Source organism: Microtus pennsylvanicus, chromosome 13 (assembly GCF_037038515.1).
Source record: "Microtus pennsylvanicus isolate mMicPen1 chromosome 13, mMicPen1.hap1, whole genome shotgun sequence".
In the NCBI taxonomy this organism is placed as follows: Eukaryota; Metazoa; Chordata; class Mammalia; order Rodentia; family Cricetidae; genus Microtus; species Microtus pennsylvanicus.
The window spans coordinates 56,606,300-56,634,137 of record NC_134591.1 but is presented as its reverse complement, the minus strand read 5'-3'; the positions used below and the strand labels follow the sequence as shown (position 1 = coordinate 56,634,137).

At 45.0% G+C, this 27,838-nt stretch overlaps 1 protein-coding gene across 3 annotated transcripts in view; it reads right to left on the bottom strand.

The window, feature by feature from the left end:
• Inpp5b (inositol polyphosphate-5-phosphatase B) overlaps nt 1-27,838 on the bottom strand; it is a 66,454-nt gene that overhangs the window by 23,984 nt on the left and 14,632 nt on the right. For all 3 annotated transcript variants that reach the window (XM_075946833.1, XM_075946834.1, XM_075946835.1), the window contains 3 exons: nt 6,010-6,112; nt 2,193-2,360; nt 602-703 (listed from right to left, as the gene is read on the bottom strand). In XM_075946833.1, coding sequence (XP_075802948.1) covers nt 602-703; nt 2,193-2,360; nt 6,010-6,112 — 373 coding nt within the window. The remainder of the gene's footprint in view (nt 1-601; nt 704-2,192; nt 2,361-6,009; nt 6,113-27,838) is intronic.

The window sequence follows — 27,838 nt, the reverse complement described above, 5'->3', positions numbered from 1 at the left end:
GGGCATGGTGATCCACACCCAGGGCTGAGAGGCAGAAATGGGCAGGCAGACTCGTGGGGCTTGCTGGTCAGTCAGTCTAGCCCTAATGCTCCAGACTAGAGAGAACCCTTGTCTATCTGTCTGTCATATATGTGTACACACACACACACACGCACACATACATACACACGCACGCGCGTGCACACGTGCTAAGGAATAACAGATTGTCCTCTGGCTCCCATACAAATGCACACACACACACACACATGCACACACATACACAAAACTGACTAACTGATAAGACTTCAGGGAATCTTCCTTTTCTGGCAAAATTATTTTTTGCTTTGTGACCAAAAATGTGTTGAATGTCAAGTAATGACACACCAGTTTTTAACAGAAGGTTATACTAAATTAATATTAGCATTTAAATACCAAGCACAGTACACAGCCAGACCTCTGTTTATCAGGAAGAAGAGCAAACTGAGAAGCAGCTGTCCCTGAGCTGAGCTCATCATTTCCATCCCTTCACCTGCTATGAACACTCAGCTCAGTTCACGCCCCCGCTCCGTCAGCGTGCCTCTCTATTCTTAAGAACTGGGAACAACAGAGGAGGAGCACTCACCCCACACAGTACACATCTGGGGCCTGGGCGCTGTGGCTCAGCCAGGGCCGGAGGCATTCTTTGGGAGACTGTCCGTTCACATTGTATGTACCCACAAAAAACCTGTCACCAAAGAGACTCAATCAGTGATCTAGAAACAGTAAGTCTGGGGTTCAGTCTCTGTGAAATGGCATCTTAAGACATAAGAGATGGTCTGGCAGTGGTGGCACACACCTTTAGTCACAGCGCTTGTGAGGCAGATGAAGGCGGATCTCTGTGAGTGTCAGGGCAGCCTGGTGTACAGAGCTAGAGGACGGCCAAGGCTATACAGAGAAACCTTGTCTCAAAAAAACAAACAAGAAAACACATAAAGAAATGTCCTATTTAATCTCCAATAATTATGGCACCAATGGGTGACTAACAGTCTGCCTCTGTGATAACTGAAAACAGTATAGGTCTTCTCCGAGCCAGGTGTGGTGGCACATGCTTGTAATTCCAGCACTTGAGACAGCAAGGAAGGAAGACAACTTTGAGTTCAAGACCAGCCTGGGCTGCAAACTGAGTTTACGGCAGTCATGGCTACAAACTGAGTTTACGGCAGTCATGGCTACAAACTGAGTTTACGGCAGTCATGGCTACAAACTGAGTTTACGGCAGTCATGGCTACATGGTGAGACACTATCTCAAACACACAAACAAATAAGCACGCAGTCCAGCCTTCTCTGAACATCCCTCCTTTCCTTAAATAGCCATTGAGGACTCATAAGCCATAAAATGGCTTGGTTCTGTGGGAGCCACTGAAAGGAAAAAGATGGTAAGATGACAAGAAAGTGGCAGGAGCGGCCAGAGGTCGTGTCTTCACCTAGAAACAATGGTCCCAGGGCAATGATTTTTAAAGCTCCAGCAGAACTCTAAAAGCTTCCCTCATTTAGTGTTCAGAGAGCCCAGCTAATGGGATTACTGAACGTCAACAAGTTTCATTTTCAATGGCTTTCTTCAAAGGCCTGGAGTGACCACGGGAATAGAAAGCCTCAGGCAGGTACTCGAGACTCGGGTACCGCTCTTTGTTCTGGACTCATTTATCCCTGTAAATATCTCTGCAGCCACCAAGAGCTGTGCCACTCAACCCATCAACCACGGAGCCTGCCCAGAGGAGACACGGCATGTTCAGACACCTGCCCATGAAGAGCAACCAGAATGGGCACAGTGGCATGTATCTCTAACCCTGCATTTGTACAGCTGAAACAGGAGGATGACTTGACTCTTTAAGTTCTAAAGCAAGCTGGATAACATAGGGAGACATACCCTCCCCGATTCCCCCTCAAAAAGGGAATGCAATGATACTTTTTGAAAAGGAAAAACATCAAACAGAATAATTTCCTTCCAAATCTAAGGTTTGTGAGGCAGATGCTTAAATTCCAGAGAGCAGAATGGTCATTTTGCCTTGAAAAACCATTGATGTACATCTTAAAACCTCAACATTTTATAAACAGAGGCAGGGGGCTTTCTGTGAGTTTGGAGCCAGCCTGGTCTACAGGACAAGTCCCAGGCCAGTCAGGACTATACAGTGACACCAGTCTCCAAAGAAAACTGTGAGAACCTAGTTAGCTACCTGAAGTTCTGGATGTAAGTATAATCCTCTTCCTTCTGCACCAGATGTGATTTCACGATTGTGTCTCGCAGTCCAAACTTCTGCATGGATAAAATGTGAGCCTTGTCTGATACCGTGATTGTGGAGGAGCGAACCATGTCAGTAATTTCAGACTTAGATTTATTCTGTCTGGAAAAATAAAAGCATTTTAATCACATTTTGAGTCTGGCATGGAAAAGAAATATAAAGCGAGATGTTCCCACACTTTAGTGCCTGTATCACAGAAGAATAAAGGAGTTCAAGTTAAACTTATTGTTAATAACAAGTGGGAGATTAAGTAAACTGATATGTCAATTACACAGTATATTGGTCTAGAGATTTTTTTCTGATAATATATTCATAGAATCCTAGGTCACAAAGGGACCTTAAATGAAGAATGAAGGAAGACTAGGGACAAAGCTCAGTAGGCAGAGCACTCAACTTGTATGCACAAGGCCCTGAGTTCAAGCCCTAGCACTACAAACGTAGAATTCCTGTTGGAGGGACTGGAACTCAGATGTGACAGCAATCTTTCTGCACCTTTGTGCCTCAGAGAGCAAGAATGTAAGGTCCTCTGCACCCCGTGGAATAAGCCAAAATAAAAAGGCAATGGAAGGGTGGAGAGATGGCTCAGCAGTTTAAGGGCACTAACTGTTCTTCCAGAGGTCCTGAGTTCAATTCTCAGCAACCACATGGTGGCTCACAATCACATGTAATGAAATCTGGTGCCCTCTTCTGGCCTGCAAGGACACATGCAGGCAGAATACTATATACATAATAAATAAATAAATAAATCTTTTTAAAAAAGTATAAATAAGACCATCACTTAAAAAAAGGCAATGAAAATTTAGACTGCACTATTATATAGTATTTATAGTCAGGAGATATATATATGTAATTCAAGAGTTAACATAAGAAAAACAAGACATATTCATATACCAGGATCCTATGTTATAACCAAAGAAACTCGTTGAAGATGTCTTAATGAACTAAAGTATACAAGGCTCTAGAAGCCATTCCCGGCACTAACTAAATGACAAGTGTGGCAGTTTGAATGAGAACAGCCCCCACAGGCTTGTATATTTGAATGTTTAATTACTTACCAGGGAATGGCACTATGTGAAAGGATTAGAAGGATTAGAAGGTGTGGCTTTGTTGGAGGAGGTGTGGCTTTGTTGGGGTGGGTGTGGCCTTGATGGAGGAGTATAACACTAGATGTGGGCTTTGAGGTTTCAAAAGCCCACACCAGGCCCAAGCTCTCTTCCTGCTGCCTATGGATCAGGATGTAAGTCTCAGCTACTGCTCCAGCCTGCATGCCATCATGCTCCCCACCATGATGATGGAGAACTAAACCTTTGAAACTGTAAGCAAGCCCCAATTAAATGCTTTCCTCTCTAACAATTGCTTTGGTCACGGTGTCTCTTCACAACAGAACACTGACTAAGATAACACATGAGTATAGCACCACCGTTATTTATATATCAACTACGGTTATATATACAGCACATGGTGGTTGGTACATGTTAATCTCAGCACTGGGAAGCCAGAGGCAGGCAGACCTCTGAGTTCAAGGCCATCTAGGATAGTCTAGAATAGCCAGGGCTACATAGAGACCCTGTCTCAAGAAAAATAAGGACGGGGGTGTGACTGGGGAGATGGCTCAGTGGTTAAGAACACCTGTTGCTCTTGTAGAGAAACCAAGTTCAGTTGATGGCTCACAACTGTCTGTAACTCCAGTTCCAGATATTGGTGCTGTCTTCTAACCTGAGGGCATCAGATACATGTATGGCACGTACACACAGATACACAGACAAAACACTCATTCACATAAAATAAACCCTTAAAAAAAAAGTCTTAAAGTGGGGCATGGATGTGCACACTTTTAATCCCAGCACTTGGGAGGCAGAGGCAGGTGGATCTCTGTGAGTTCAAGGCCAGCCTGGTCCACAGAGTGAGTTCAATGTCAGTCAGGGATACATAGAGAAACAGTGTCTCAAAAAAAAATTTAAGAATATATAACATAGATACCAAAATGTTTTGAGAATGGTGGATTTCTGAATACATTCAAATTTGGGGGTTTCTCATTGTTGCTTAAGGTGTAACTAAAATACTGACCAAAATGTATTTTATCTTGACAATATGATTCTACCATCAGTGGGAGGCACTTAGAAAACACACTAAATACAATGTACATGATGGGAGAGAGGTAAAGAAAAAAATAAGTGTTTTCCAAGTCAGGAAAGTGTAAAAAGAACGTGAGGGGGGAATAAAACATTTTCAGTTTCTTATATTTTTTCTTGTTTTTTTAAAACAGAATTTTGCTGTATGGAGGAGTGGCCTGTAAATCATGCATAGACCAGGCTGGCCTTGAATTCACAAAGCTCTACCTGCCTCTGCCCACCCCAGGATTAAAGGAGTGAGCCACCTTTGCCAGGTTTAAATTTTTTTTAATTATCTGTTTGTATGCACACATGGCCAGAAGAGGGCACTGTTCTTCCTCTCCATCTCTAGGCCCTCAGGCAGGCTGGAATAGCTTTCTCCCTGAACCTACGGCTCCTGTTTGCTAAGCTGGAGTGGAAGACAGCAAGTTCCAGTAATCCTCCTGTTTCCGTGCCCCATCCTCCTGTCCTGGGACCTGGATTACAAATGTTTTCACTGCTGTGAGTTTGAGGCCACCCTGGTCTACAAGAGCTAGTTCCAGGACAGGCAGCAAAGCTACAGAGAAACCCTGTCTCAGAAAAAAACGTGTTCACTGAATAGCTGGTTGGTTACTCAGGTCTTGAGATCTGGACTCTGGCTCTCACAATAGCACAGTAAGTGCTCTACACTGCCAAACTATCTCTCCAAAACACTTTCTAAATCTCTGCAAGAGTGTTAGAGTGCTTACAAGTTCAAGTTCGAGTGCCTTATTTAAAAAAAAAAAAAAAGGCCGGGCGATGGTGGCGCACGCCTTTAATCCCAGCACTAGGGAGGCAGAGGCAGGCGGATCTCTGTGAGTTCGAGACCAGCCTGGTCTACAAGAGCTAGTTCCAGGATAGGCTCCAAAGCCACAGAGAAACCCTGTCTCGAAAAACCAAAAAAAAAAAAAAATTAACACAGGTTCTGGGAATCTGAACTCAGATTAGTGAGACAATGCTTTGTCTACTGAGTCATCCCCTCTAGCCAACCTGTGTAGTCTCTATTCTTTCTTTCTTTCTTTCTTTTAATTTTTTTTTTTTTTTGAGACAGGGTTTCTCTGTGTTGCCCTGGCTGTCTTGGAACTCACTTTGTAGACCAGGCTGGCCTCAAACTCACAGAGCTATTCCTGCTTCTGTCTCCTAAGTACTGGGATTAACGATATGTGCCACTACTGCTTGGCATCTCGCTCCTCTTTTTTTTTTCTAAGATCTATTTTATTATTTTTAAGTATGTGCGTGTCTCCCTAAGGATATGTACACGTGAGCACAATTCCCAGAAGAGAGTATCAGACCCCTGGAGCCATGTGGTTGCCGGGAATCAAACCTGAGTTCTCCCATAAAAGCACCAGTGCTCTTAACTACCGAGCCATCTCTCCACCCACTTATCACTTCGTCACCTGAATCTCCTCAGCTCTAAAACAGTAAAGTACAGAACTCTGACGTAAACAACAGTCCCTGTAAGTGGATGCAGCTTACACAGTAAGAGAGCTGTGTCACACACATCAGGGACATTTCTTAGGCTTCAGCCACTTGGAACAATTTATGTTATACACAGTTGTGAGATTCTCTGATGAATACAGTCTCACTCCTAAGAGATACAAATGAAGTGAAGGTTGAGTTACCTTGTGGGGCAGTTTTCCGGCTTATCTGAACACCTGGCCCCGGAGCTTTGGTCCATAAGCAGGCCTCTCCCATTTGTCCTTGAGCTGTCCAAGTTGGAGCCACCTGAGGAGAAGAAATTAAAGTATACTAGTGTGATAGTATAAAGTATACACACAGACCACAGCTTCTAGACGCTCGCCAAGGAACCACTAGCAGTCTGCATCCTGCTTGGAAACCCTGCAAAGCCCACACTGGCCCTCAGATAGTATGTGCCACCACTGCCCAGTTTGGAAGAAATTTGTTAAAAGCAAGATAAATGTAGAAAGAAAAATTAGCCAGGTGGTGATGGCATACACCTTTAATCCCAGCACTCGAGAGGCAGAGATGGGTATATCTCTGAGCTTGAGGTCAGCCTGCTCTACAGAGTGATTTCCAGGACAGCCTGGGCTACCCAGAGAAACCCTGTCTCAAAAAACAAAAAACAAACAAACAGAAAAAAAAACCAACCAACCAAACCAAACCAAAAGAAGAAAAAGAAAGAAAAGAAAAGAGAAAAGAAAATTAGGGGTTGAAGCGATGGCTCAGCAGTTAAAAGTACATATTGCTCTACCACAGGGCCAGACTTGGGTTCCCAGCACCCATATAGGTGGCTCAAAATCCCAGCTGTAACTGTAACTCCCACTCTGGGAATTCTATGTCTCTAGCCTCAGAGGGCAAGGGCACTCACTCACCTGCACATATCCATACCAACTACCCCAACCTCAACACACACAAATATGCATAATTAAAAATACTAAAGACAAATCTTTAAAAAGAAAGAAAATTGGCTGGGCATAGTAGTGCACAACTTTAATCCCAGCATTCAGAATGCAGAGGCAGGTGGATCTCTGTGAGTTCAAGGCCAGCCTAGTGTATTTAGAGAATTCTAGGTCTAACAAATATATATACATACGTGTGTGTGTGTGTGTGTGTGTGTGTGTGTGTGTAGTGAGATCTATCTCAAAACTTATCTCAAACAAACAAGGAAATAAACCAAAAACAAGGTGGAGGAACTGGGAAGGTGACTCAGTGGGTAACAACACCCGTTGTGGGATAATCTTTTTTTTAATTTATTTATTATGTATATGGTGTTCTGGGCACCAGACCTCAGATCTCATTATAATGGGTGTGAGCCTTCATGTGGTTGCTGGGAATTGAACTCAGGACCTCCAGAACAGCAGTCAGTTCTCTTAACCTCTAAGCCATCTCTCCAGCCCAGGATAATCCTTTTGTATGCTGTGAAGATGTCTCTGCCAAGGCACCTTCTGGTTGGTTTAATAAAGAGCTGAATGGCCAATAGCTGGGTAGGAGAGGACAGGCAGGACTTCCAGGAAGAGAGAGGAACTAGAGGGAAGAATCAGAGAGGCAGGGATTCACCAGTGAGACTCAAAGGAAGTCAAACATACAACATGAAGGAGAGGTAACAAGCCACATGGCAGAACATAGATTAATATAAATGGATTAATTTAAGTTTTAAGAGCTAGTTGGGAACAAGCCTAAGCTAAGGCCAAGCTTTTATCACTAATGAAAAGTCTCTGTGTCATTATTCGGGTACTGGCGGTCCAAAGAAAGACCAGCTACACAACACTTGCTCTACAAGCATGAAAAACAGCTCAAACCCCTAGAACCCATTTAAAAAGTCAAACACGTGCCTGTGACTCCAGCATTGTAAGGGGAAGACAAGTGGATGGATTCTAAGAACTTACTGGCCAGCCAGCCTAGCTGAAATGTTGAGCTTTCTTCTGGTTCACTCAAGGCAAAGAGGCAGACAGTGACAGCAGAAGACACTCAACATCTCACTCCATCCTCTACGTTCACCTGGCACAGCATGCACACCTGCACACTCAACATGTGGTGGCTTGAATAAGAATGGCCCCCATAGGCTCATATACTTGGGTGCTTGGTCATTATGGAGGGGCACCACTTGGCAGGGATTAGGAGGTGTGGCCTTGTTTAGTGGAAGTGTGTCACTGTAGGTGAACTTTGAGGTTTCAGAAGCTCAAGCAAGGCCCAGTGGCTCACTTTCTCTTTCTGCGGCCTGCCAATCCAGATGCAGAACTCTCAGTTGCCTCTCCAGCACCATGTCTGTCTGCACACTGCCATGCTTCCCACCATGGTGACAATGGACTAAACCTCTGAAACTGTATACAGCACCAATTAAATACTTTCCTTTCTAAGAGTAGTTATGGTCACGACATCTCTTCATAGCAATGAAACTCTGGCTAAGACATGCATGAACTACACATATACACACAAAAGGAATGCAAGACAAGTACAATGATACATACAGTAATCTTCGCCCTTGGTAGACTAAGACAGGATTACCACAAGTTCCAGGCCAGCCTGGGCTACAATGTGAAACCTTGACCCAAACAAACAAGGAATGCACTATGGATTATAAAGACACCAAGAAAAAGGGAGGGGGCTGGAGAGCTGGCTGAGTGGTTAAGAGTACTTCTTGTTCTTGCAGAAGACCCAGGTTAGATTCTAGGCATGCACATGGCAGCTCACAATCCCCTGTAACTCCAATCGCAGGGATCCAATGCCCTTTTCTTATCTCTGCAGCCACCAGACATGCATGTGGTGCATGCATCTGGTGCACATACATACATATAGGCAAGGCACATATACTCATAAAAAATTCATTTAATAAATAAATCTTGCCATGCAGCAGTGGTACACGCCCTCAAACCCAGCATTTGGGAGGCAGACACAGGAGGAGCTCTGTAAATTCAAGGCCAGCTTAGTGTACAGAACAAGTTCCAGAATTTATAGCAATCCTAGGTGGAGACTGGAAGTCAGAAGTTCAAAATCACCTTCAACTACACAGTGAATTTGAGTCTAGGATTCATGAGATCCTTTCTCAAAGAAAATGAAAAAAAAAAACCTGTGACCTCCTCCACAAACACAATTCTTTTGCTGTCATCTGATGATGTGGGATTTCCCTCTGTATGCTGTGATTACCACTAATGAATAAAGAAAGTGCTCCGGACCTATAGCAGGGCAAAACTTAGTCAGGCAGGGAAACTAAGCTGAATGCTGGGAGAAAGAAGGGCAGAGTCAGAGAGAAGCCATGTAGCCCCACCAGAGGCAGAGGGAACTTTAGCTGGTAAACCACAGCCACGTGGCAATACACAGACTAATAGAAATGGGTTAAATTAAGATATAAGAGTTAGCCAATAAGAAGTTTGAGCAAATGGGCCAAGCAGTGATTTAAATAATATAGTTTCTGTGTGATTATTTTGGGGCTAAGCGGCCAGGTACTAACTAGCAGCCTCTGCCGACAATCTGAGAAGCAAGAACATACCAAGAGCAATTAGCACACTTGATGAGAGCCCTTAGCTTCTAATACTATTTTCCAACACTGGGCCCCTGAGAAGTATGGTTATTTGGGGACTGAGAAGGAAACACACAAAGTGGGCCTGAAACCCAACAACACTAGAAAGTAGGAAAGCGCTAAAAATATGTAAATAAACACCAAATAATCACCGAGATAATAAAACAAGTGAGAAGACATAACTCTCCCCAGAATTCCAAGAAGCTCACTCATATGGCGGCTTCCTTCAGAGAAGAAGCTAACTCCATACATATCCTTAGGGTGTGCAGAGAGACTCCCTTCCAAATGATGAAGCATACAAAGGAAGAAAATCAAAGCTTTGTGAGGCAGAAATGTGCCAAGTGGTCAGGCTCACCTGTGACGAGTCATGCTGATAACCTATACCCTTGACACATACACTGTTCCCTCCTGCTACAGGCCTGGGCTCCTACGAGCCATCTTCTCCTGTCTTCTCGACCTCTGTAGCCCAGCCTCGTCTCAGCCCTCCCATTACCTGCTGTTTACAGCAAGTGATAAGCATGTGGCTAGACCCACCAGTCCACCAGTCCACCAGTCTGTGGCTCTGTCCACGTTCACCCCTTTGAAGTAAGTCCTCATGGATGTCACTGCTTTCTTTGGGAACTAGTCCTTGGGGGTTCCTCCCTTTTCTACCCATACCCTAGCAAGATCCTAAGCGAGGCACCTTTGCCCTCGGACTTTAACCTCATTTGGACTAGAGGTTTAATTTTTCATTTGTTTTTGATGGTAGTGCTGGAAATTTTTAACACTTTTTTCCCACGGAGACATCTCCCCAGCCAATTTCAGGATTTAAAAAACTATGAACATGGCTTGCTCTCTCTCTCTCAGATTTTTTTCATCTTATGCATGTGAATGTCTTGCCTACATGTATGTATGTGCCTGATGCCCAAGGAGGTTAAAAGACAGCATAGAATCTCCTGGAACAGTTACAGATGACCGTGAGCCACCATGCAGGTGCTGGAAACTGAACCTGGGCGCTCTGCAAGAGCAGCCAGTGCTCTTAACCTCTAGGTCTTCTCCCTAGCACCTCCACATGGGTCTCTTGCTACATAAATGCAAACAAACACAAGGAGAGCAGGTTAGGAGTGGGGCTCCATTGACCACTTAGAGAAAATGGCAGACAAGCTGACCATGGGGGACTGTCAACTTTGCTAAGAGCTCACTAAGGAAAATGGAGATACACCATGCAGTGAGAAGGCTCAGTAGGCAAAGGCGCTTAACACCAAGCGTGGCAATCTGAGTTTAATCCCCGGGACCCATGTGGTGAACTACCTCCCCCTAACAATTCTCTGACCTCCAAATGGCCTCGAACTCATAAAGATCCACTTGCCTCTGCCTCCCAAGTGATAGAAACAGAGAACCTGTCACCAAGCAGGTGGTGGTGGCACATGCCTTTAACCCCAGCACTGGAGGCAGAGGCAGGCAGATCTCTGAGTTCCAGACCAGCCTGGTCTACAGAGTGAGTTCCAGGACAGAGTTATGACTATGTAAGAGACCCATAAAGAAGAAAAATAAAAGAGGGAAGTTATTTGAATATTTGAAGCAGAGAAATGACCTCATCTAATACACTTGTGTACTTTAAGGTTTGCTGTGGCTGGCTGGGGCAAACTAACAATAGGCCTTATGTAAGGAGGTGCACGGACAGGAAGCTGCTGCTGTGGTCTTGACGAGCACTCCTGGACTTGGTTTGAAGGCAGAACTCGCTTCACTTGCCAATGAATTGAATGTATGTGTGAGTGTGGAAAAGGAAGAGTTCAGGATAAGGCCTTGGTGTGTTTGCTTGCTTGCATTAGGTCAGTTCTCTCTAAGAAGCTCAGGCTGTCCTTGAACAGCAGTGATCTCCCAAGTGCTCCAAGATTTGGGAGAATGCCCCGCCCATCAAGGAGACTATTGAACAGGAAAAGCAGAGTGAATTTTCTAGACCCCTTAAGAATCTCCATCTACCTGGTGATGGATGGAGATAGAGACAGAGACCCACACTGGAGCACTGAACTGAGCTCCCAAGGTCCCAATGAGGAGCAGAAGGAGGGAGAACATGAGCAAAGAAGTCGGGACCACGAGGGGTGCACCCACCCACTGAGACAGTGGAGCTGATCTATTGTGAGCTCACCAAGGTCAGCTGGACTGTGACTGAAAAAGCATGGGATAAAACCAGACTCTCTGAACATGGCGAACAATGAGGGCTGATGAGAAGCCAAGGACAATGGCATGGGGTTTTGATCCTTCTTAATGTGCTGGCTTTGTGGGAGCCTAGCCAGTTTGGATGTTCACCTTCCTAGATATGGACAGAGCGGGGAGGACGTTGGACTTACCACAGGGCAGGGAACCCTGACTGCTCTTTGGACTGGAGAGGGAGGAGGAGAGGAGTAGGGGGTGGGGGAGAAGGGTGGGAGGAGGAGAAGGGTGGGAGGAGGGGGAGGGAAATGGGAGGCTGGGAGGAGGCAGAAACTTGTTTTTTTTTTCCTTTTCTCAATAAAAAAAATGAAAAAAAAACACTTTTTGAAGTTTGCCTTTGTAATAAAGTGGCTTCTGCCATGTGCAAAAAAAAAAAAAAAAAAAAGAATCTCCATCTACATTGTCTGAAAGCCTTGGAGGAAAATCTGTGAATAATAAACTTCACTGTGAACCCAGGTACTCTGCATGAAGCCACTGACCTCTGGGCCTCAGGAAGCCCCCAGTCAGGCTGCTCCAGTTTACCCTGGGACACTATGGAAAACTGCATGATTAATGAAAATAAAACTTGCCTCATGGCATTCAAATAAACCAAAAACTAAGCAAATTCTCAGATTTGCATTTCCACCTGATTCCAGTTCCTACACCCACACCCTGGCTTCATCCTTTGCATTCCAGTAAATGGCACCGGCACTCAACCAGCTGGGCAGAATATAAACCTCATACTCACTGAGCATAGTGGCACATGCCTGTAATCCCAGCACTCAGGAGGCCAGGGCAGAAGAATTGCCTCAAGTTTGAGAGCAGCCTAGGTTATAGGAAAAGCTTTTCTATAGTACAAAATAAGAAAACAAAAGAATTTAGGGCTCCAACTAGCATCATGGGACTTACCTATATTCTCAGCACTTCCATATGCATGTGTGTGTGCATAAACTTAAAAATAAAAAGGTTTGCCTATTATTGCTATCATCATTTGATATCAAGTCAATTTTACTCAGACGGTATTTATGATCAAGCCTGATATGTAGCCCAGTTGAGAGCCTGGGCTCTGGGTCCCACCCCAGCACTGCACAAAATTGGTGGTGGTGCACACTTATAATCTAGCACTTAGCGGGGGTGGAGGGGGGGTAGGATCAGAAGTTCAAGGTCAGTCTATGCTACAAGGAGACTCCAACTCATAAACACAACGAAAGACGCGTAATCACTCACACTGGCTGCCAATCCCACTAACAGGTAAGTCTGGGGAGGAAGGGCTGGCTCCCTCTGGGCTACTCCCAAATGTAAAAAGGTACAGGAGGCCTGCACCATGGTCTCAGAGTGAAACTGAAGATAGCCTACTCTACCACCGTCTTCCTGTGTAAATGGCAAGTCACTTCCTCATTTGGGTCTTCCTTTCTTATTTTTAACATAGGGACATTAACATCGCCAGCTGGGAAATGTGCGGATGGAGCTCTGTAAGAGCCTAAGGAGCTGTGACAATGACTATGTGATGAAAAAGGCCTCTTAGCGTGATCTACGGAGGGTGTGGCCCACGGGTGAGAGTAATACATACGCTGTGGAAGCTGCCGTGTACCGCTCCATCTTGCCTGTCCTCTCCGTGGGACAGACCATCTTCATTCGTGACTATGAAGCACCATTTGGGGGATTTCCAGCCATGAGCAGTTCTCGGAACCTTTTCTCCCTAGGACCTGGCATGGAAGCTGGCTGTCAACTGCATTTCCAGCTCCATGGCACCACTATTCCCTCTTGCCACAGCTTCCCTAGTTCCTCTCTGCCCCTCTCCAGCCTCAGCCCTCCAACCCTGTCACCCAGTCCAAGGGGTGACAAGATTTTTCCTTCCTTCTTGTGTTAAGTTACCAGGTCTAGGAATATTGTCCTTATTGACCTATTTGTTTAAGAGATAGCAGTTTACTATGCAATCCTGGCTGTCCTAGAACTTCATATGTAGACCAGGTTGGCCTCAAACTCAGAGCTCCACCAGCCTTTGCCTCTGGAGTGCTAGGATTAAAGGCGTGTGCCACATCACATCAGGCTCTCTTAAATATTTTTATTTTAACCCTCTTCTCTATCCCATGGCCATGCCTTACCTTGATTTCTGCAAAGCCTGGGCTTGTATTCACCACCTTCAACCCACTGAACCAACAGTCAGAAGAAAGCACCATTCTCTGGTCATGTATGTATAAAGTCCCTCAATAACAATAAAACCTGAGCATCTGTGTATTTAACATACAAAGTCCTCTATAAATAACCCAGGCTGACTCTCCAGCCGCACTTCCCACCGTCACCCCCACTGCTCTGAGCCCTCAAGCCACTCACACCAAAACTATTTACCTTTTTGCCATACCCCCGACCCTGTGTGTATCTCAGCCCACCTGACAATTGCATCAGCATCTGGTAAGCCACACTCCCTTCAACTCCAACTCAGAATTGCTACTTCTGGTCCTCTCCTTCTACCCTCTTACTCTGCTTACTTCTCCTCCACACATCCCTTCTGTACGTACGTCTTTCTCCCTCCCCTTTATTACTGGGAGGAAGTCAGGACAACTCTGTGAAGTTGGTTCTTTCCTCCCACCTTTATGTGGGTTCCTGGGCTTGCACAATGAGTGCTTTATCTGCTGAGCCAGCTTGTCAGCCCTCTTTAATCAGTTCTTTAAGTCTGGGGGGGGGGGCCTCAGAAGATAACTTTGTGGGAACTGGTTCTCGCCTTCTGTCACTTGGGTCTCAGCAATTGAACTCGGGTTGTCAGGCATGGCAGCAAGTGCCTTTATCTGCTGAGCCATCTCTTGTTGTGGGATCCTGTATGCTGTGAATATGTGTTGTTCTCATTGGTTGATAAAGCTGCTTTTGTCTATGGCAAGCAGGATGGTCAGGCAGCAAATCCAAGCAGAGATGCAGGTGAAGGGTGGAGTCTGGGAGATGCTACCCCGTTGCCTAAAGAACAACATGCCAGCACACAGGGAATGGCATGGTCACCACACAGATTAATAGAAATGGGTTAATTTTAATGTATGAGCTAGCTAGTAGTAAGCCTGAGCCATTGGCCAAACATTTATAATTAATATGAAGCCTCAGGAACTGATAGGCAGGAGAAAAACCTCTAGTTACAATTTCTACAGTCCAACTTTGAGGGATTTTCTTTAAAAGATATATTTATTATGTATACAGTGTTCTGCTTGCATGTATGCCTGCACACCAGAAGAGGGCGACAGATCTCATTAGAGATGGTTGTGAGCCACCATGTGGTTGCTGGGAATTGAACTCAGGACCTCTGGAAGAACAGCCAATGCTCTTAATCCCTAAGCCATCTCTCCAACCCTTTGAGGGATATATATATGCCTCTACCTCCCAAGTGCTGAGATTAAAGGCATGTGCCACCACACCCAGATTTACTTCTTTACTTTTTAAAAATTATTTTATTTTATGTATATGGGTGTTTGCCTGGTGCCTACAAAGGCCAAAAGCGGTGTCAGATCCCCTAGAACTGGGGTACAAATGGCTGAAAGACATCATGTGGTTGCTGGGAAATGAAGCCAGGTCTTCTGCAAGAGCACCCAGTTCTCTTAATGACTGAGCCATCTGTCTAGCCCCAAGATTTATTTTATTTTTAATTGTGTGTGTGTGTGTGTGTGTGAGAGAGAGAGAGAGAGAGAGAGAGAGAGAGAGAGAGAGAGAGAGGGAGGGGGAGGGGGAGGGGGAGAGGGAGGGAGGGAGGGAGGGAGGGAGGGAGGGAGGGAGGGAGGGAGGGAAGGAGGGAGGGAGAGAATATATACATGTGAGTGCAGGCACCAGAGGGGTCGGAAAAAGGGCATCGATCCCCTAGAGCCAGAGTTATAGGTGGTAGTGAGCTGTCTTGTGGATGCCAGGAACTGAACTTGGCTACCTCTCCAGCACCCTTGTGTCTTCTAAGACAGGGACTTTGCTGTACAGCCCAGGCTAGCCTCACCCTTACTGAATAAACCTGCTGCCTCCTCTACCTTCCAGTTTTTGGGATTGCAGCAGACCCAGCTCATGGTGCTTCCATCTGTGCAGGGGCTTACACAGCAGAGTCCTAACCGGCTCAGGGGTCTTAGATGTCTCACCTCTTTAGCTGGACCACATGCTTCTCAGGAGAGGACACGGGATTCTTTTCCCTGCAGCCCTTGGCTAGCCATAACAAGTGCTGCATACTTGGCAGTCGGTAAAGAATACTGAACAAAACAGTCTCAGTTTTCTGCTCACTGGGGTCATTTCTCAGGGGTGATCTCTGCATGCATTCCTGATGACTACCTGTCACGCCTACACTTGGAGTCATTTCCCATTGACAGTCTACCTAGTCGGTCAGTCCTAACAACTGCATGCACTTGATCTGGGTGTGGAAAAGTATGGAATGTTTATTTCTTTTTTTTTTTTTAATTCTGACTCTGCATACACATCTTAAAAAAAAAAGAAAGTCAACAATCTACCCACACGAACCTTGCCTAACAAATAATGTTGCCTTTTAAGGCTTCTTCTTAGCCCGAATAGCAGTACTGCTAAACACAGACTCACAGAACCTGGCTTCAAAACCTCCAAGACCAGTGTATATTGGAACGCAAAATTTGGTAACTCTAAAATGATAAGACCTACACCCTTGTGGTAAAAAAAATCCCAGTAGAAGCTGAGACGCAGTACAACTTACGAATAGCAATACTTGGATAAATAAAGTCTATAAATAGACTCATATCAGTAAAAGGAATATTCACTGCCAAATCTAGCTTGAGCCAAACAAAACTCCTTTTGAGCCCTCAAAGCTTTTGGGAGTTCAGAACTGCCGATGAAACACTAAAGACGGTGGTGATGACTGTAGCCAGCGACATCGCCATGAGCTCAGAAGGACTAGGAATCTAAGCCCACATATGAGGTATAAACTAACACCCATCTACACACAACACATACATAGAGCCATGGCTTGGATGCAGCTTGTCCACAGGCTTCTCTGGAAGATTAACCTTCATTTAGCAAGGGCAAGTGGTAGTAAAACTCCAAAAGCCGAGGCTCTGAGGTGATCCGGTCAACTGGTGATGCTAGTCTCAGAAGGGATTAAGGATGTTTCTGGTGAACACTAGTTAGTCCCCTCAACAGCAAGTCCTAACAGAAAGAACAACCCTCTGGGCAGTGGTGACACACGTCCAGCAATTGGGTGGGGGGGCGCACAGTGGCAGGAGGATATCTGTGAGTTCAAGGTATCCTGATCTACAAAGAGAGTTCCAGGACAGTCAGGGCTGCACAGAGAAACCCTGTCTCAGAGAGCAGCACTGGCCCATAAATCCTTCTGGCTTCACAGTGTGGCCTCTTCTACACACACTGCCACACACTGTGAATAGATGGGGCTGCTCAAACTTGGACCTTTGGCCTCCAAAACTGTAAGCTAAAGAAACATCTTCTAAAAAATAATTTTAATTAAAAAATTGTAATTATACCATTTCCCCTATCCCTTTTCTCCCTCCAAACCCTCCCACATGACCTCCCCTTCTCCTTCTTTCAAACTCACAGATCTCCCTGCTTCTCCCTCCTGAGTGCTGCTGGGATTAAAGAGGTACATCATCACAGCCATCCAGGAACTTTTTCAAAGTGTCAGAAAATAAAGATCTATAAACACAGAGAAAATCTGGGGATGGAGAGATGGCTCAGTGATTAAGATGGTTCAGCGGTTGGCCATTCTTCCAAAGAACCAAGATTCAATCCCCAGCACCCACATGGCAGTTCGCAACTGTCTGTCACACCAGTTCCAGGCAATCTGACATCCTCATACAAGCATAAATACAGGCCAAACCCCAATGTACATAAAAAATAAATAGGGGCTGGAGAGATGGCTCAGAGGTTAAGAGCACTGACTGCTCTTCCAAAGGTCCTGAGTTCAATTCCCAGCAACCACATGGTGGCTCACAATCATCCGTAAGGAGATCTGGTGCCCTCTTCTGGCCTGCAGGCACACATGCAAACAGAATACTGACAATACTGTATACATAATAAATAAATAAATAAATATTTTTTAAAAATAAATAAATAAATAAATAAAAAATAATTAAAAAAAAGGAAGGGGCTGGGGAGATGGCTCAATGGTAAAGAGCACTGACTGGAAGAACACTTCCAGAAAGCCTGGGTTCAATTCCCAGCAACCACATAGCTCACAACTGTCTGCAACTCCAGTTCCAGGGGACCCAACACCCTTATACAGGCAAAACACCAATGTACATTAAATAAATAGATAAAATAATTAATAAATTAATTTTAAGAAATAAAGAAAATCTGCAAGGGTACACAGCAAATATTTAATAATGGTCATTTCACTGTGGTGATGTTTCTCTTTTTGCTTATTTTTGCTTTCTTTTTCATTTTGCTTTGGTTTTATTTTTGAGGTGGATCTCATGTAGTCTAGGCTAGTCATAAACTCAATACCTAGAAGGGAATGACTGTGAACTTCGGACACCCCGCCTTCGCCTACTGAGAGCTGTGACTACAGCTATGCCCCATGGCCAGTCAGTCACTATAGGGCCAAGGGTCAAACCTCCGGCCTTGTGCACATGAGGCAAGCACTCTACCGATTGAGCCACATCCCCAGCCCTAATCTGTGGTTTTCGTTATTACATAAAAGACATAGGCTTTGGAGTTAGGAACTTAGGTTCCGTTGCCTCTTACAAGCGTGACCTAGAACAAGCTATCTAACCTAAAGCCCCTGCTTCCTCGACTGAAGATCAACCGCATCTTCCTCCTACAGTTGCTGTCTTTTTCCACGGTTAACTTGAAGCCATCCTTCACCCAGTAGCCAAGGTGCTCTAGAAGTCAAATGAGGCCCAGAGAAGCCCCAGAACTACAAAATGAAGACAGTAGACAAGGTCTCTGGCCTCAGTTTCAGGTCCTTGATGCCAGGCCTATGTCTCATGTGGAGTCTGGACTTTCACTTGAAAGTAAAACTGCATGGTGTTGGAGAGATGGCTCAGCGGTTAAGAGCACTGACTGCTCTTCCAGAGGTCCTGAGTTCAATTCCCAGCAACCACATGGTGGCTCATAACCTCTCTGTAATGAGATCTGGTACCCCCTTCTGGCCTGCAGGCAGGGTACTGTATACATAAATAAATAAATCTTTAAAAAAAAAAAAGAAAGTAAAACTGCAAAGTTCAGTTCAAATAAAGGTATCCTATTTCTGCGCTTGTAAGATGGCTCAAGTGGATAAAGTACCAGCCACGCAAGAGTGACGACCTGAGCCCAATCCCTGGAACCCACACACTAGTAGGAGAGAAGCGACTCTACAACATTCTCCTCTGGCCTCCACAGGAGCACTGGCACACCCTACACACACACACACACACACACACACACACACACACACACACACAAATTAAAAAAAGGAAACAGCCGGGCAGTGGTGGCGCACGCCTTTAATCCCAGCACTCGGGAGGCAGAGGCAGGCGGATCTCTGTGAGTTCGAGACCAGCCTGGTCTACAAGAGCTAGTTCCAGGACAAAGCCACAGAGAAACCCTGTCTCGAAAAAGCAAAAAAAAAAAAAAAAAAAAGGAAACAAATCGAGCATGCTGAGACATACCTTTAATCCTAGCCCTTGGGAAGCAAAGGCAGGTAGATCTCTGATTTTAAGGCTAGCCTGGTTTACATAGTGAGCTCTAGGCCAGCCAGGATTATACAATAAGATCCTGTCTCATGGAGAAAAAAAAATTGAGGACAGAATATTCTATAGGTGCCTTATGCAATAGTGTGACCATTAACTACACTAACACCTAAAATGTGACTACGGCAAAAGAGAAACTTGGGGGAGGGGGGGTTGGAGCCTGTCCTGGAACTAACTCTTATAGACCAGGCTGGCTTCAAACTCACAGAGATCCACCTATCTCTGCCTCCCGAGTGCTGGGATTAAAGGCGTGTGCCACCACTATCCACTGAGAAACTCAATTCTTAATTTCACTTTATATAAGCTAACAGCACAGACAGCTAGTAGCTATCATAAGTACCAGTGCAGATTTGGGCCTGGTCCCTTCTCTGGAGATGGGCAGACATCACGGGTCACTGTAAGCAGGAGCCATCCAGCTCAGCCCTCCTCTGTCTCCTAAGAGTCTCCACAGGATGTATTTTACTTGGGTGGGTCCCCGGTAAAACTGGTCCCACTCTGTGCTCGCAATGTGGTCAGCAGCAGCCCCATCATTCTGACCTCAGCTCTGCCATCCTACCGTCCACTCGCCCTTCATAGGGGCCTCCAGAGGGAGTCAACCAAGTGTCTCTTCATTCCCAAGCTATCGCCTCCTCCTTTGCTGTCACAAGACCTTAAAAGGTCCTCCCACGTCTCCTTGCCTAATGTAGTCTCTGGTCTTGGCCACATGAAACTGATTTCATCTTTCTGCTCCAAAACTTAGAAGATGCCTGCAGGTTAAGGCCAAAACTGGTCCAACTGGCACCCAAGGCCCTTTGCATATTGTCTTCATCCTCCCTCATTAATTCACCACCCAGACATCTCGATCTAAGAGGACAGGTCACCCTCAGTCCTACTCCTACCGTGAAGCTCCTCCTACTTTCTGGCCACCTCACCCATAGAACCCAGCCTGTAGAACCCAGCCTCAACTCCTGCCTCGCCTTTCACAAGGTCCTACTCACCCCACAAGTCTTCAGTGGGTGTCTCTGAATTCAGAGGACCTTTAAGAGGTAGAGGACTTCAGGAAAAACCTCAGGTTTTGTAATGAATAAAGCTGTATATTTTCCTGACTCCATCTAATACACCATATGAAACCTCAAACAAAAGACTTGTTTCCTCATTTGTAAAATGGTACTACAGCAGTCATATTTACAAAGAAACCGGATGATCAGCAAATGCACAGCCATGGTGGCTCATACTTGTAACTCCAGCACACAGGAGGCTGAGGCAGGACTCTTCAAAGCCAGCCCTGGAGTCACAGCGTGTCCTACACCAGAACAGGCTATAGAGTAAGACCCTGTCTCAAAAGAAAGAGCACAACGTCTGATATACAGCAGACACTCAGAAATTTTGCTCTGCTCTTTTCCTCCTTCTTCGTTACTATTAAACCCCACACTGTTTGATGGAGTGTCCTTTCATGGTGAAGTATTGGGTTATATGTTGATGTGGGATATCCTTCAGTATGCTGCAAATATGTGTTGCTTCTATTGGTTGATGAATAAAGCTGCTCTGGCCTATGGCAAGGCAGAATATAGCTAGGTGGGAAATCCAAGCAGAGATACAGGAAGGAAGAATGCAGAATCAAGGGAGATATCAGCAGTCACTGGAGGAGTAAGATGCCAGATCATTACCATCACTACTGGTAAACCATGGGTCATGTGGCAATACACAGATTAATGGAAATAGGTTAATCTGTATGTAAGAGCTAGCTAGTAATAAGTCTGAGCCATCGGCCAAACAATTATAATTAATATTAAGCCTCTGAGTGGTTATTCAGGAAATGGTGGGTGGGCGGAAGTGAAACATCTGATAACAATATGCCTTATAGGCTGGAGACGGCGGCTCATGGGTTAAGAGTCCTTGCTCTTGCAGAGAACCTGAGTTTACCTACCAGTACCTACATCAGGCTCTTGTAGAGAATCAAGGTAAAGATGCAGCTCACAACCACCTACAACTCTAGCTAGCTCCAAGAGATCAGACACCCTCCTCTGGCATAAGGGTGCATCCTGTCCCAGGTCCTTTCCCTCTCTCCTCACCCCCTCGCTGCTCCCTGGATGCCAAGGAGTGAGCAGCCTTCTTTTACCATGTTCTTCCAGTAGGGTGCTTTTGCTTTACCAGAAGACTAAAGCAAATAGAAATATGAAAAAAAGAACAGAGAGGAGAAAAGGTGGGGGCTGGAGCACTGACTGTTCTTCCAGGGGTCCTGGGTTCAATTCCAAGCACCCACATGGTAGCTCACAATATAACAGGAACCCTTTCTGGTGTGCAGGCAAACATGCAGACAAATCACCTACATACGATAAACAAATCTTTTTAAAAAAAATGCAGGGGCTGGAGAGATGGCTCAGCGGTTAAGAGCATTGCCTGCTCTTCCAAAGGTCCTGAGTTCAATTCCCAGCAACCACATGGTGGCTCACAACCATCTGTAATGAGGTCTGGTGCCCTCTTCTGGCCTGCAGGCATACATGTAGAAAGAATATTGTATACATAATAAATAAATAAATAAATATTTTTTAAAAAAAAATGCAATGGAGATAGATTACTGTGAACTGAAATCTCTGAAACCAAGCCAAAATGAATCCGTGTGTGTGTGTGTGTGTGTGTGTGTGTGTGTGTGTGTGTGTGTGTGTGTGTAGGTATGAGAATCCTTAGTGGCCAGAAGAAGGAATTGAGTTCCCTGGAACTGGAGTTACGGGTGGTTGTGAACCGCCCAACATTAGTGCTGGAAACTGGACTCAAGTGCTCTTAGCCACTGAGCCATCTCCCACCACACTTTAAATTATTTTTCTCTAAGATTCTGTCATGTTAATTAAAAAGAAACAAAAACAAGACTTAACATATTCCCAAAGTGAAAAATGAAGATTCCCTTCCAGAACTCTTCTTCTTGTTTGAGATAGGGTCTCATGGTGGACAGGACACTGGCCTCAAACTCATGAACTTACTATGTAGATGCGGATGGCCTTGACTTCCTGATCCTCCAGCCTCCACCTTACAGGTATGCACCACCACACCTGGCTCCTAGAACTTTTACAGCACAGTATTAGGGTCCATAGATCACAGTACTTGCTTAATAAATCACAATTGCATACAATAATTGTGACATATTGAGCCAAATGCTAAGACTTTGAACTTCACATAAACCTTGGACTTCCCTTTTTTGTTCTTCTTTAGAGGATAAGAACACATTTTTAATTAATTATTTTATTATATTATTCTTGGTTACATAAGGCCATCTCCATGAAAATATATGATACACTTTGAGCATACGCACCCCAATACCCACTCCCCTCCTATTCCTTCCCCTTCCCTTCCCATTTGTCCCCTTCCCTCCCCAAGATGGTTTCACGTTTACTTGCATATCCTATACACATGAGTTTATAAATTCATATAAATCTAGGAAGTACAAATGAGAAAGAACATGTAATACTTCGTGTGTGTTTTATGCTCATGTGTGTGCTTTTTGAGATAGGGCCTCTCAATGACCTGGGGCTTGTGGATTAGGCCGGATTGGCCAATGAGCCCCAGGGATCCTTCTGCCTCCGCTTCCCCAGGACTGGGATTACAGAGGCATACCGCCAACCCAGACTATGTGGGTGCCAGAGATCAAACTTGTGCCTATGCAGCAAGCTCTTTAAGTACTAAGCTATGCCCCAGCCCCCAGTATTTGTTGTCCTGAGAACAGCATACTTTCCTCTTAATGTGATTATATCTAGTTCCAGGTTGGCCTTGAACTCCCAATTCTTCTGCCACCATGCTAGGTTTTGAGTCTTATTCTTACACAAAAGAAAGTCAAGTGTTTACATAGAACCCAATACACAAGGTAAAGAGTTCTTTTTTTAAAAAATATTTATTTATTTATTTATTATGTATACAATATTCTGTCTGTGTGTATGCCTGCAGGCCAGAGAGGGTACCAGACCCCATTACAGATGGCTGTGAGCCACCACGTGGTCGCTGGGAACTGAACTCAGGACCCCCGGAAGAGCAGGCAATGCTCCCAACCTCTGAGCCATCTCTCCAGCCCAAGGTAAAGAGTTCTTGAGTGAACTTTATATAACATAGGGCACCTAGCATTAAAAAGAATGAAAAGAACCCTTTGCTACCCTTTGAGCCTGCCCACCAATCCAAATAGTTATGGGTTTGGTTTGTTTGCTTGGTTTTGGTTTTTGGTCTCTTTTTGAGATAGGATCTATGGATCTCCTGGCGGTCCTGGAACTCCATGTGTAGATCAGACTGGTCTCGAACTCACAGAGATCAGCCTTCCTGTGCCTCCCAAGTGCTGGGATTAAAAGTGTGAGCCACCACGAGCGGTTTAGGTGTTCCAGCTCTCCTTAGGCAGGGATAGGTGTCTGGGTCTTCAATTAGCCTTCCTGCAAATTCTCCTGTGCTCTCCTAAGTCAAGTAACTATATTCTAATTATTTGGTTTTGTCTATTCTGTTAACATTTACCATTATCTTGTGTCCAAAAAAAAAAAAAAAGGACCACAAAACCAAGCCTGGTGGTACATGCCTGTAATCTCAGCACTTGGGAGATGGACACAGGGAAATCAAGATTAAAATGTTGAAGGAGTCAGGGACAGGGAAATAGGGACTTAAGTCTAAAAACTACATTTTGCACTCTGAATCTTGAATTCAAAATCTGGTTTGTACCCTGAACAAATTTAATTAGGCAAACAAGGACTAAAAACAACCATCCACGCTTTCAAAGAGAGACTCCGGCGCAATCACCAGCCAACGTCAGGTCAGGGGTGATGTGCTATTACAGGTGACCTGACTGTTCCCCCGGGTTCTCTGCAGCAGGCTTTCTGTGAACTGTCTGTGGTCTGGTGATAAAGCTGAAAGACAGGTGGGAAGAACAAGCCAGGAGGCGGGGAACGGGGTGCAGAGTGGTTCACAGAGCGGGCAGGGCATGCTGCCTGTGAAGACTACAATGTGTAGTTTCCTCAGCTCAACCAAAGGCAGACTTTTCCCCCCTTTAAGAGTGGGCCTCAAGTAGCCCAGACCTCAAACTCCTGATCTTCCTGCCCCACTTCCCATGTGCTACAATTACAGACATGCGCACATCTGGCTGGCGTAGACAGACCTTTCCTTGAGCACCTACTGATGCAAAATGTCAAGAACAACAAGTTCAAGTTTATAAAAATGGAGCCAAGGCTGAAGAGATGACTCTTGTTGCTGACAGTCTAATCCCCAGGATCCATATGGTGGAAGGAGAGAATCAAATGTCCTCTGACCTCCACACGTGCTCCATGCATGTACAAACACAAGCAAATAAATTTTTCAAAAACACAGCCTAGCACCAGGCAGTGATGGCGCACGCCTTTAATCCCAGCACTCGGGAGGCAGAGGCAGGCGGATCTCCGTGAGTTCGAGGTCAGCCTGGTCTACAAGAGCTAGTTCCAGGACAGGCTCCAAAGCTACAGAGAAACCCTGTCTTAAAAAACCAAAAAAGAACAAAAAAGAACATTTGAAGTGAATAAAGGTTGAGTCGTGGTATGGATGAGACTAGAGATGCCAGCTGTGGTGAAGCCATGTAGGACCTGAATGCCACACTAAGGGACCTGAATGCCACACCAAGGGACCTGAACTTTACTCCAAAGGCACTGGGGTGTGGATCAACAGTCACTGCCAGACACTACGAGTGGTGTGTGATACAAGGTGTGCTTTAAAGAGACCCCAGAGGGAGAGAGAAAGGCTGGTGGGAGAACAACCATCTAGATGAGCAAGGTGCTAGGTTTGATGCCCAGAACTGGAGCGTGGGGAAGAAGAGCTAGGGGGAAGACTACCAAGGGGCCACTGCAATTGTTTAGGTAAGAATGAACTCAAACAGTGGGCAGTGTGGCTCATGCCTTTAATCCCAACACTCGGGAAGCAGAGGCAGGCGGATCTCTGAGTTGGAGGCCATCCTGGTCTATGGAGGGAATTCCAGAACAGTCAAGACTGACTACACTGAGAAATCTTGTCTCAAAAAAAGAAAAAGAAAAGGAATGATCTTGTACTAGTACTGGAAATCCTGCAATAATAATAATGATGATGATGATGATAATAATAATAATAAAAATAATAAAATTGTTTACCGGGTGTGAGATGAATCAAGGATGAACACAGGCTATGGGACACAGTAGCACATGCCTTTAATCCCAGCATGCTGGCAGCTGAGGCAGATTTACCATGAGTTCAAAGCCTGCCTATGCTCAGCCTGGGTTATAATGTGAGGTTTCTGCAGTACACTGCATCATTTGTAATCCCAGGATTTGAAGACTATGGCAGAAAGGATCTGCAGTTCTCGCTGTGAAACCATTCCTGGATAGGTTCAGGACATCTCCGAAGTCTAAGCTCTTCTGGGTAGGCATAGACAACCTCTGTTTCCCAAACAAAAGTACTCCTAAGTACACATTCCTCCTTTCAGAAAGCAAACATTTACTCCCATTTTACAACTGCAAGAATGGCAGTCAAGAGGCTAGGGAGGAAACGGCTCAGTAGGGCAGAGCACTTACTGTACACACATGAGGACAAACATGAGGACCAGAGTTTAGATCCCCACACCCACAGAAAAAGACAGGCATGGCTCTGTAGGTTGTAAGTTCAGCACTGACTAGAAGGGAGCCAGGACACAAGAAAATTGCTGGAACTCAATAATCACCAGCCTACCAAAAAAACAGTGAAGATTCAGGTCCAATGAGAAAGAACCCTTATCTCAAAATGAGGCAGGAAGTAATGGAGGGGGACACCTTACACCCTCTTCCAGCCTCAACACCTACAAAGGCATCTGTATGCCCCCCAACACGTATACACACAGGCATACACCACATACACACACCAAGGAAAAAGAAAGTAAGAAAAGACAGTTAAGATGTCACGAATGTCGTACCAAGAACAACGGTTTTTCATTTTTGAAATACCCAGTCCATTTAGATACATACTTTGCCCAAACCTTATCAGAATGCCAAGAAGGAAAATCTCTTCTCTTTACATATACTAGATTCAGTTCATATATGGATCATCTGTAAAGTCCACAAAATTATGAAAAGTACTTTTTCACTCTTTTTCTAGTGCTGGGGACTCAGAACCCTGTACATACTAGCAAGCTACATAGCCTCCCTAGTAATGGGATTACACGCATGTGCTACCATACCCAGCTTTTTTGTTTTTATTGGAATTTTTTATTTTTTAATTTATTTATTTTTATTTTTATTTTTTTTGGTTTTTATCAAGACAGGGTTTCTCTGTCCTGAAACTCACCCTATAAACCAGGCTGGCCTTGAACTCCCAGAGACCCACCTGCCTCTGCCTCCTGAGTGCTGGGATTAAAGGCGTGCATTGATGCTGCAACTACCAGGCTATTTTGTTGTTGTTGTCCGTGTTTTTATTACGGTGTATTTGAGGCAACAAAACACACACACACACACACACCAGTTTCTATGCCCCGATACTGTCCTTCCTCTAGTAAATATTGATGCTTCCCTCTTCCTGAACTGCCAGGCCCTGAGGGTTTCTGTATAAAGCCCCACTCCTAATTGAGTGGGTCATGGCTCTTGTTCCAGAAAAGGCATTGTAGAATTCCAAAACCAACTGTTTTCTCAAGAAAACAATTAAGGATGTGTGCCCGTTGTAGAAACAAGAGGTTGAATGGGACAAGGAAGAAAAATGGAGACAGAAACAACAAAAGGAAGAAAAGTTAGTACCGTTTTGTTTAAAGAAACAAGTGGCTCAAAATAAATCCATTTGTTTAGGGGCCTGAAGAACTTCCTACAGCGAGGGACATGATGGGCGGTATTTCCACCTCAGAGATAAACAAAAGGCAAATTCATCTGCTCCACAATGAAAGAATATATCAGTCACACAGGTTTTACTTATTAATACAGACCAAGCCAGATGAAAGAAACAGAAAAGCAGCCACAGGCTATTTTTTTAAACATTCTCTGTGACTCTGGTAATCTAGGTTGCCCTTTATGCTACCCTGAGATATAAATAGCAGTCACTTCCTTTCACAGGCCAGGCAGAGTTTAATGCTTTGCTTCCTGGGCCCAGGGGGAAAATATTCATAACATACGTCAATGAGAATTTGGATACAGGGCTGGATCAAGTGCTCAGGCAGTAAGGTGTCTGCTGCAGAAGCCTAAGGACCTGAGTTCAACCCCCAGCAGCCACGTAAAACACCAGATGAGATGGCTCTCACCTGTAATCCCAGGGCAGGGGAGGCAGAGAAAGAAATCTATAGCCAATCAGCCTAGACTAATCAGAACTCCAGACCAATGAGAGACCCTGTCTCCAAAAACAAGATGGATGGCTCTTGGGGAACAACACCTGGGGTGACCTATAGCCTCCAAACACACGCACGCACGCATGCACGCACGCATGCACGCACGCACTATTACAAAGCTGCCTAACTTCGAATCAGCTAGAAGAAAAAGAACTTGCTTCAAAACACCAAAATTGGTTGTTACCACATTGTTGATTTTTAAAATTCCATTTATTCCTTTATTTGTTATGAATCTGTGTGTGAGTACAGGTGCGTGATGTGAGTGGGCACAGGCATGCCACGGTGCGGGTGTGGCAGTCAGAGGGCAATCTGTAGGTGTCGGTTCTCTCCTTCTACCATGTAAGTGCCAGGGGTCAAACTCA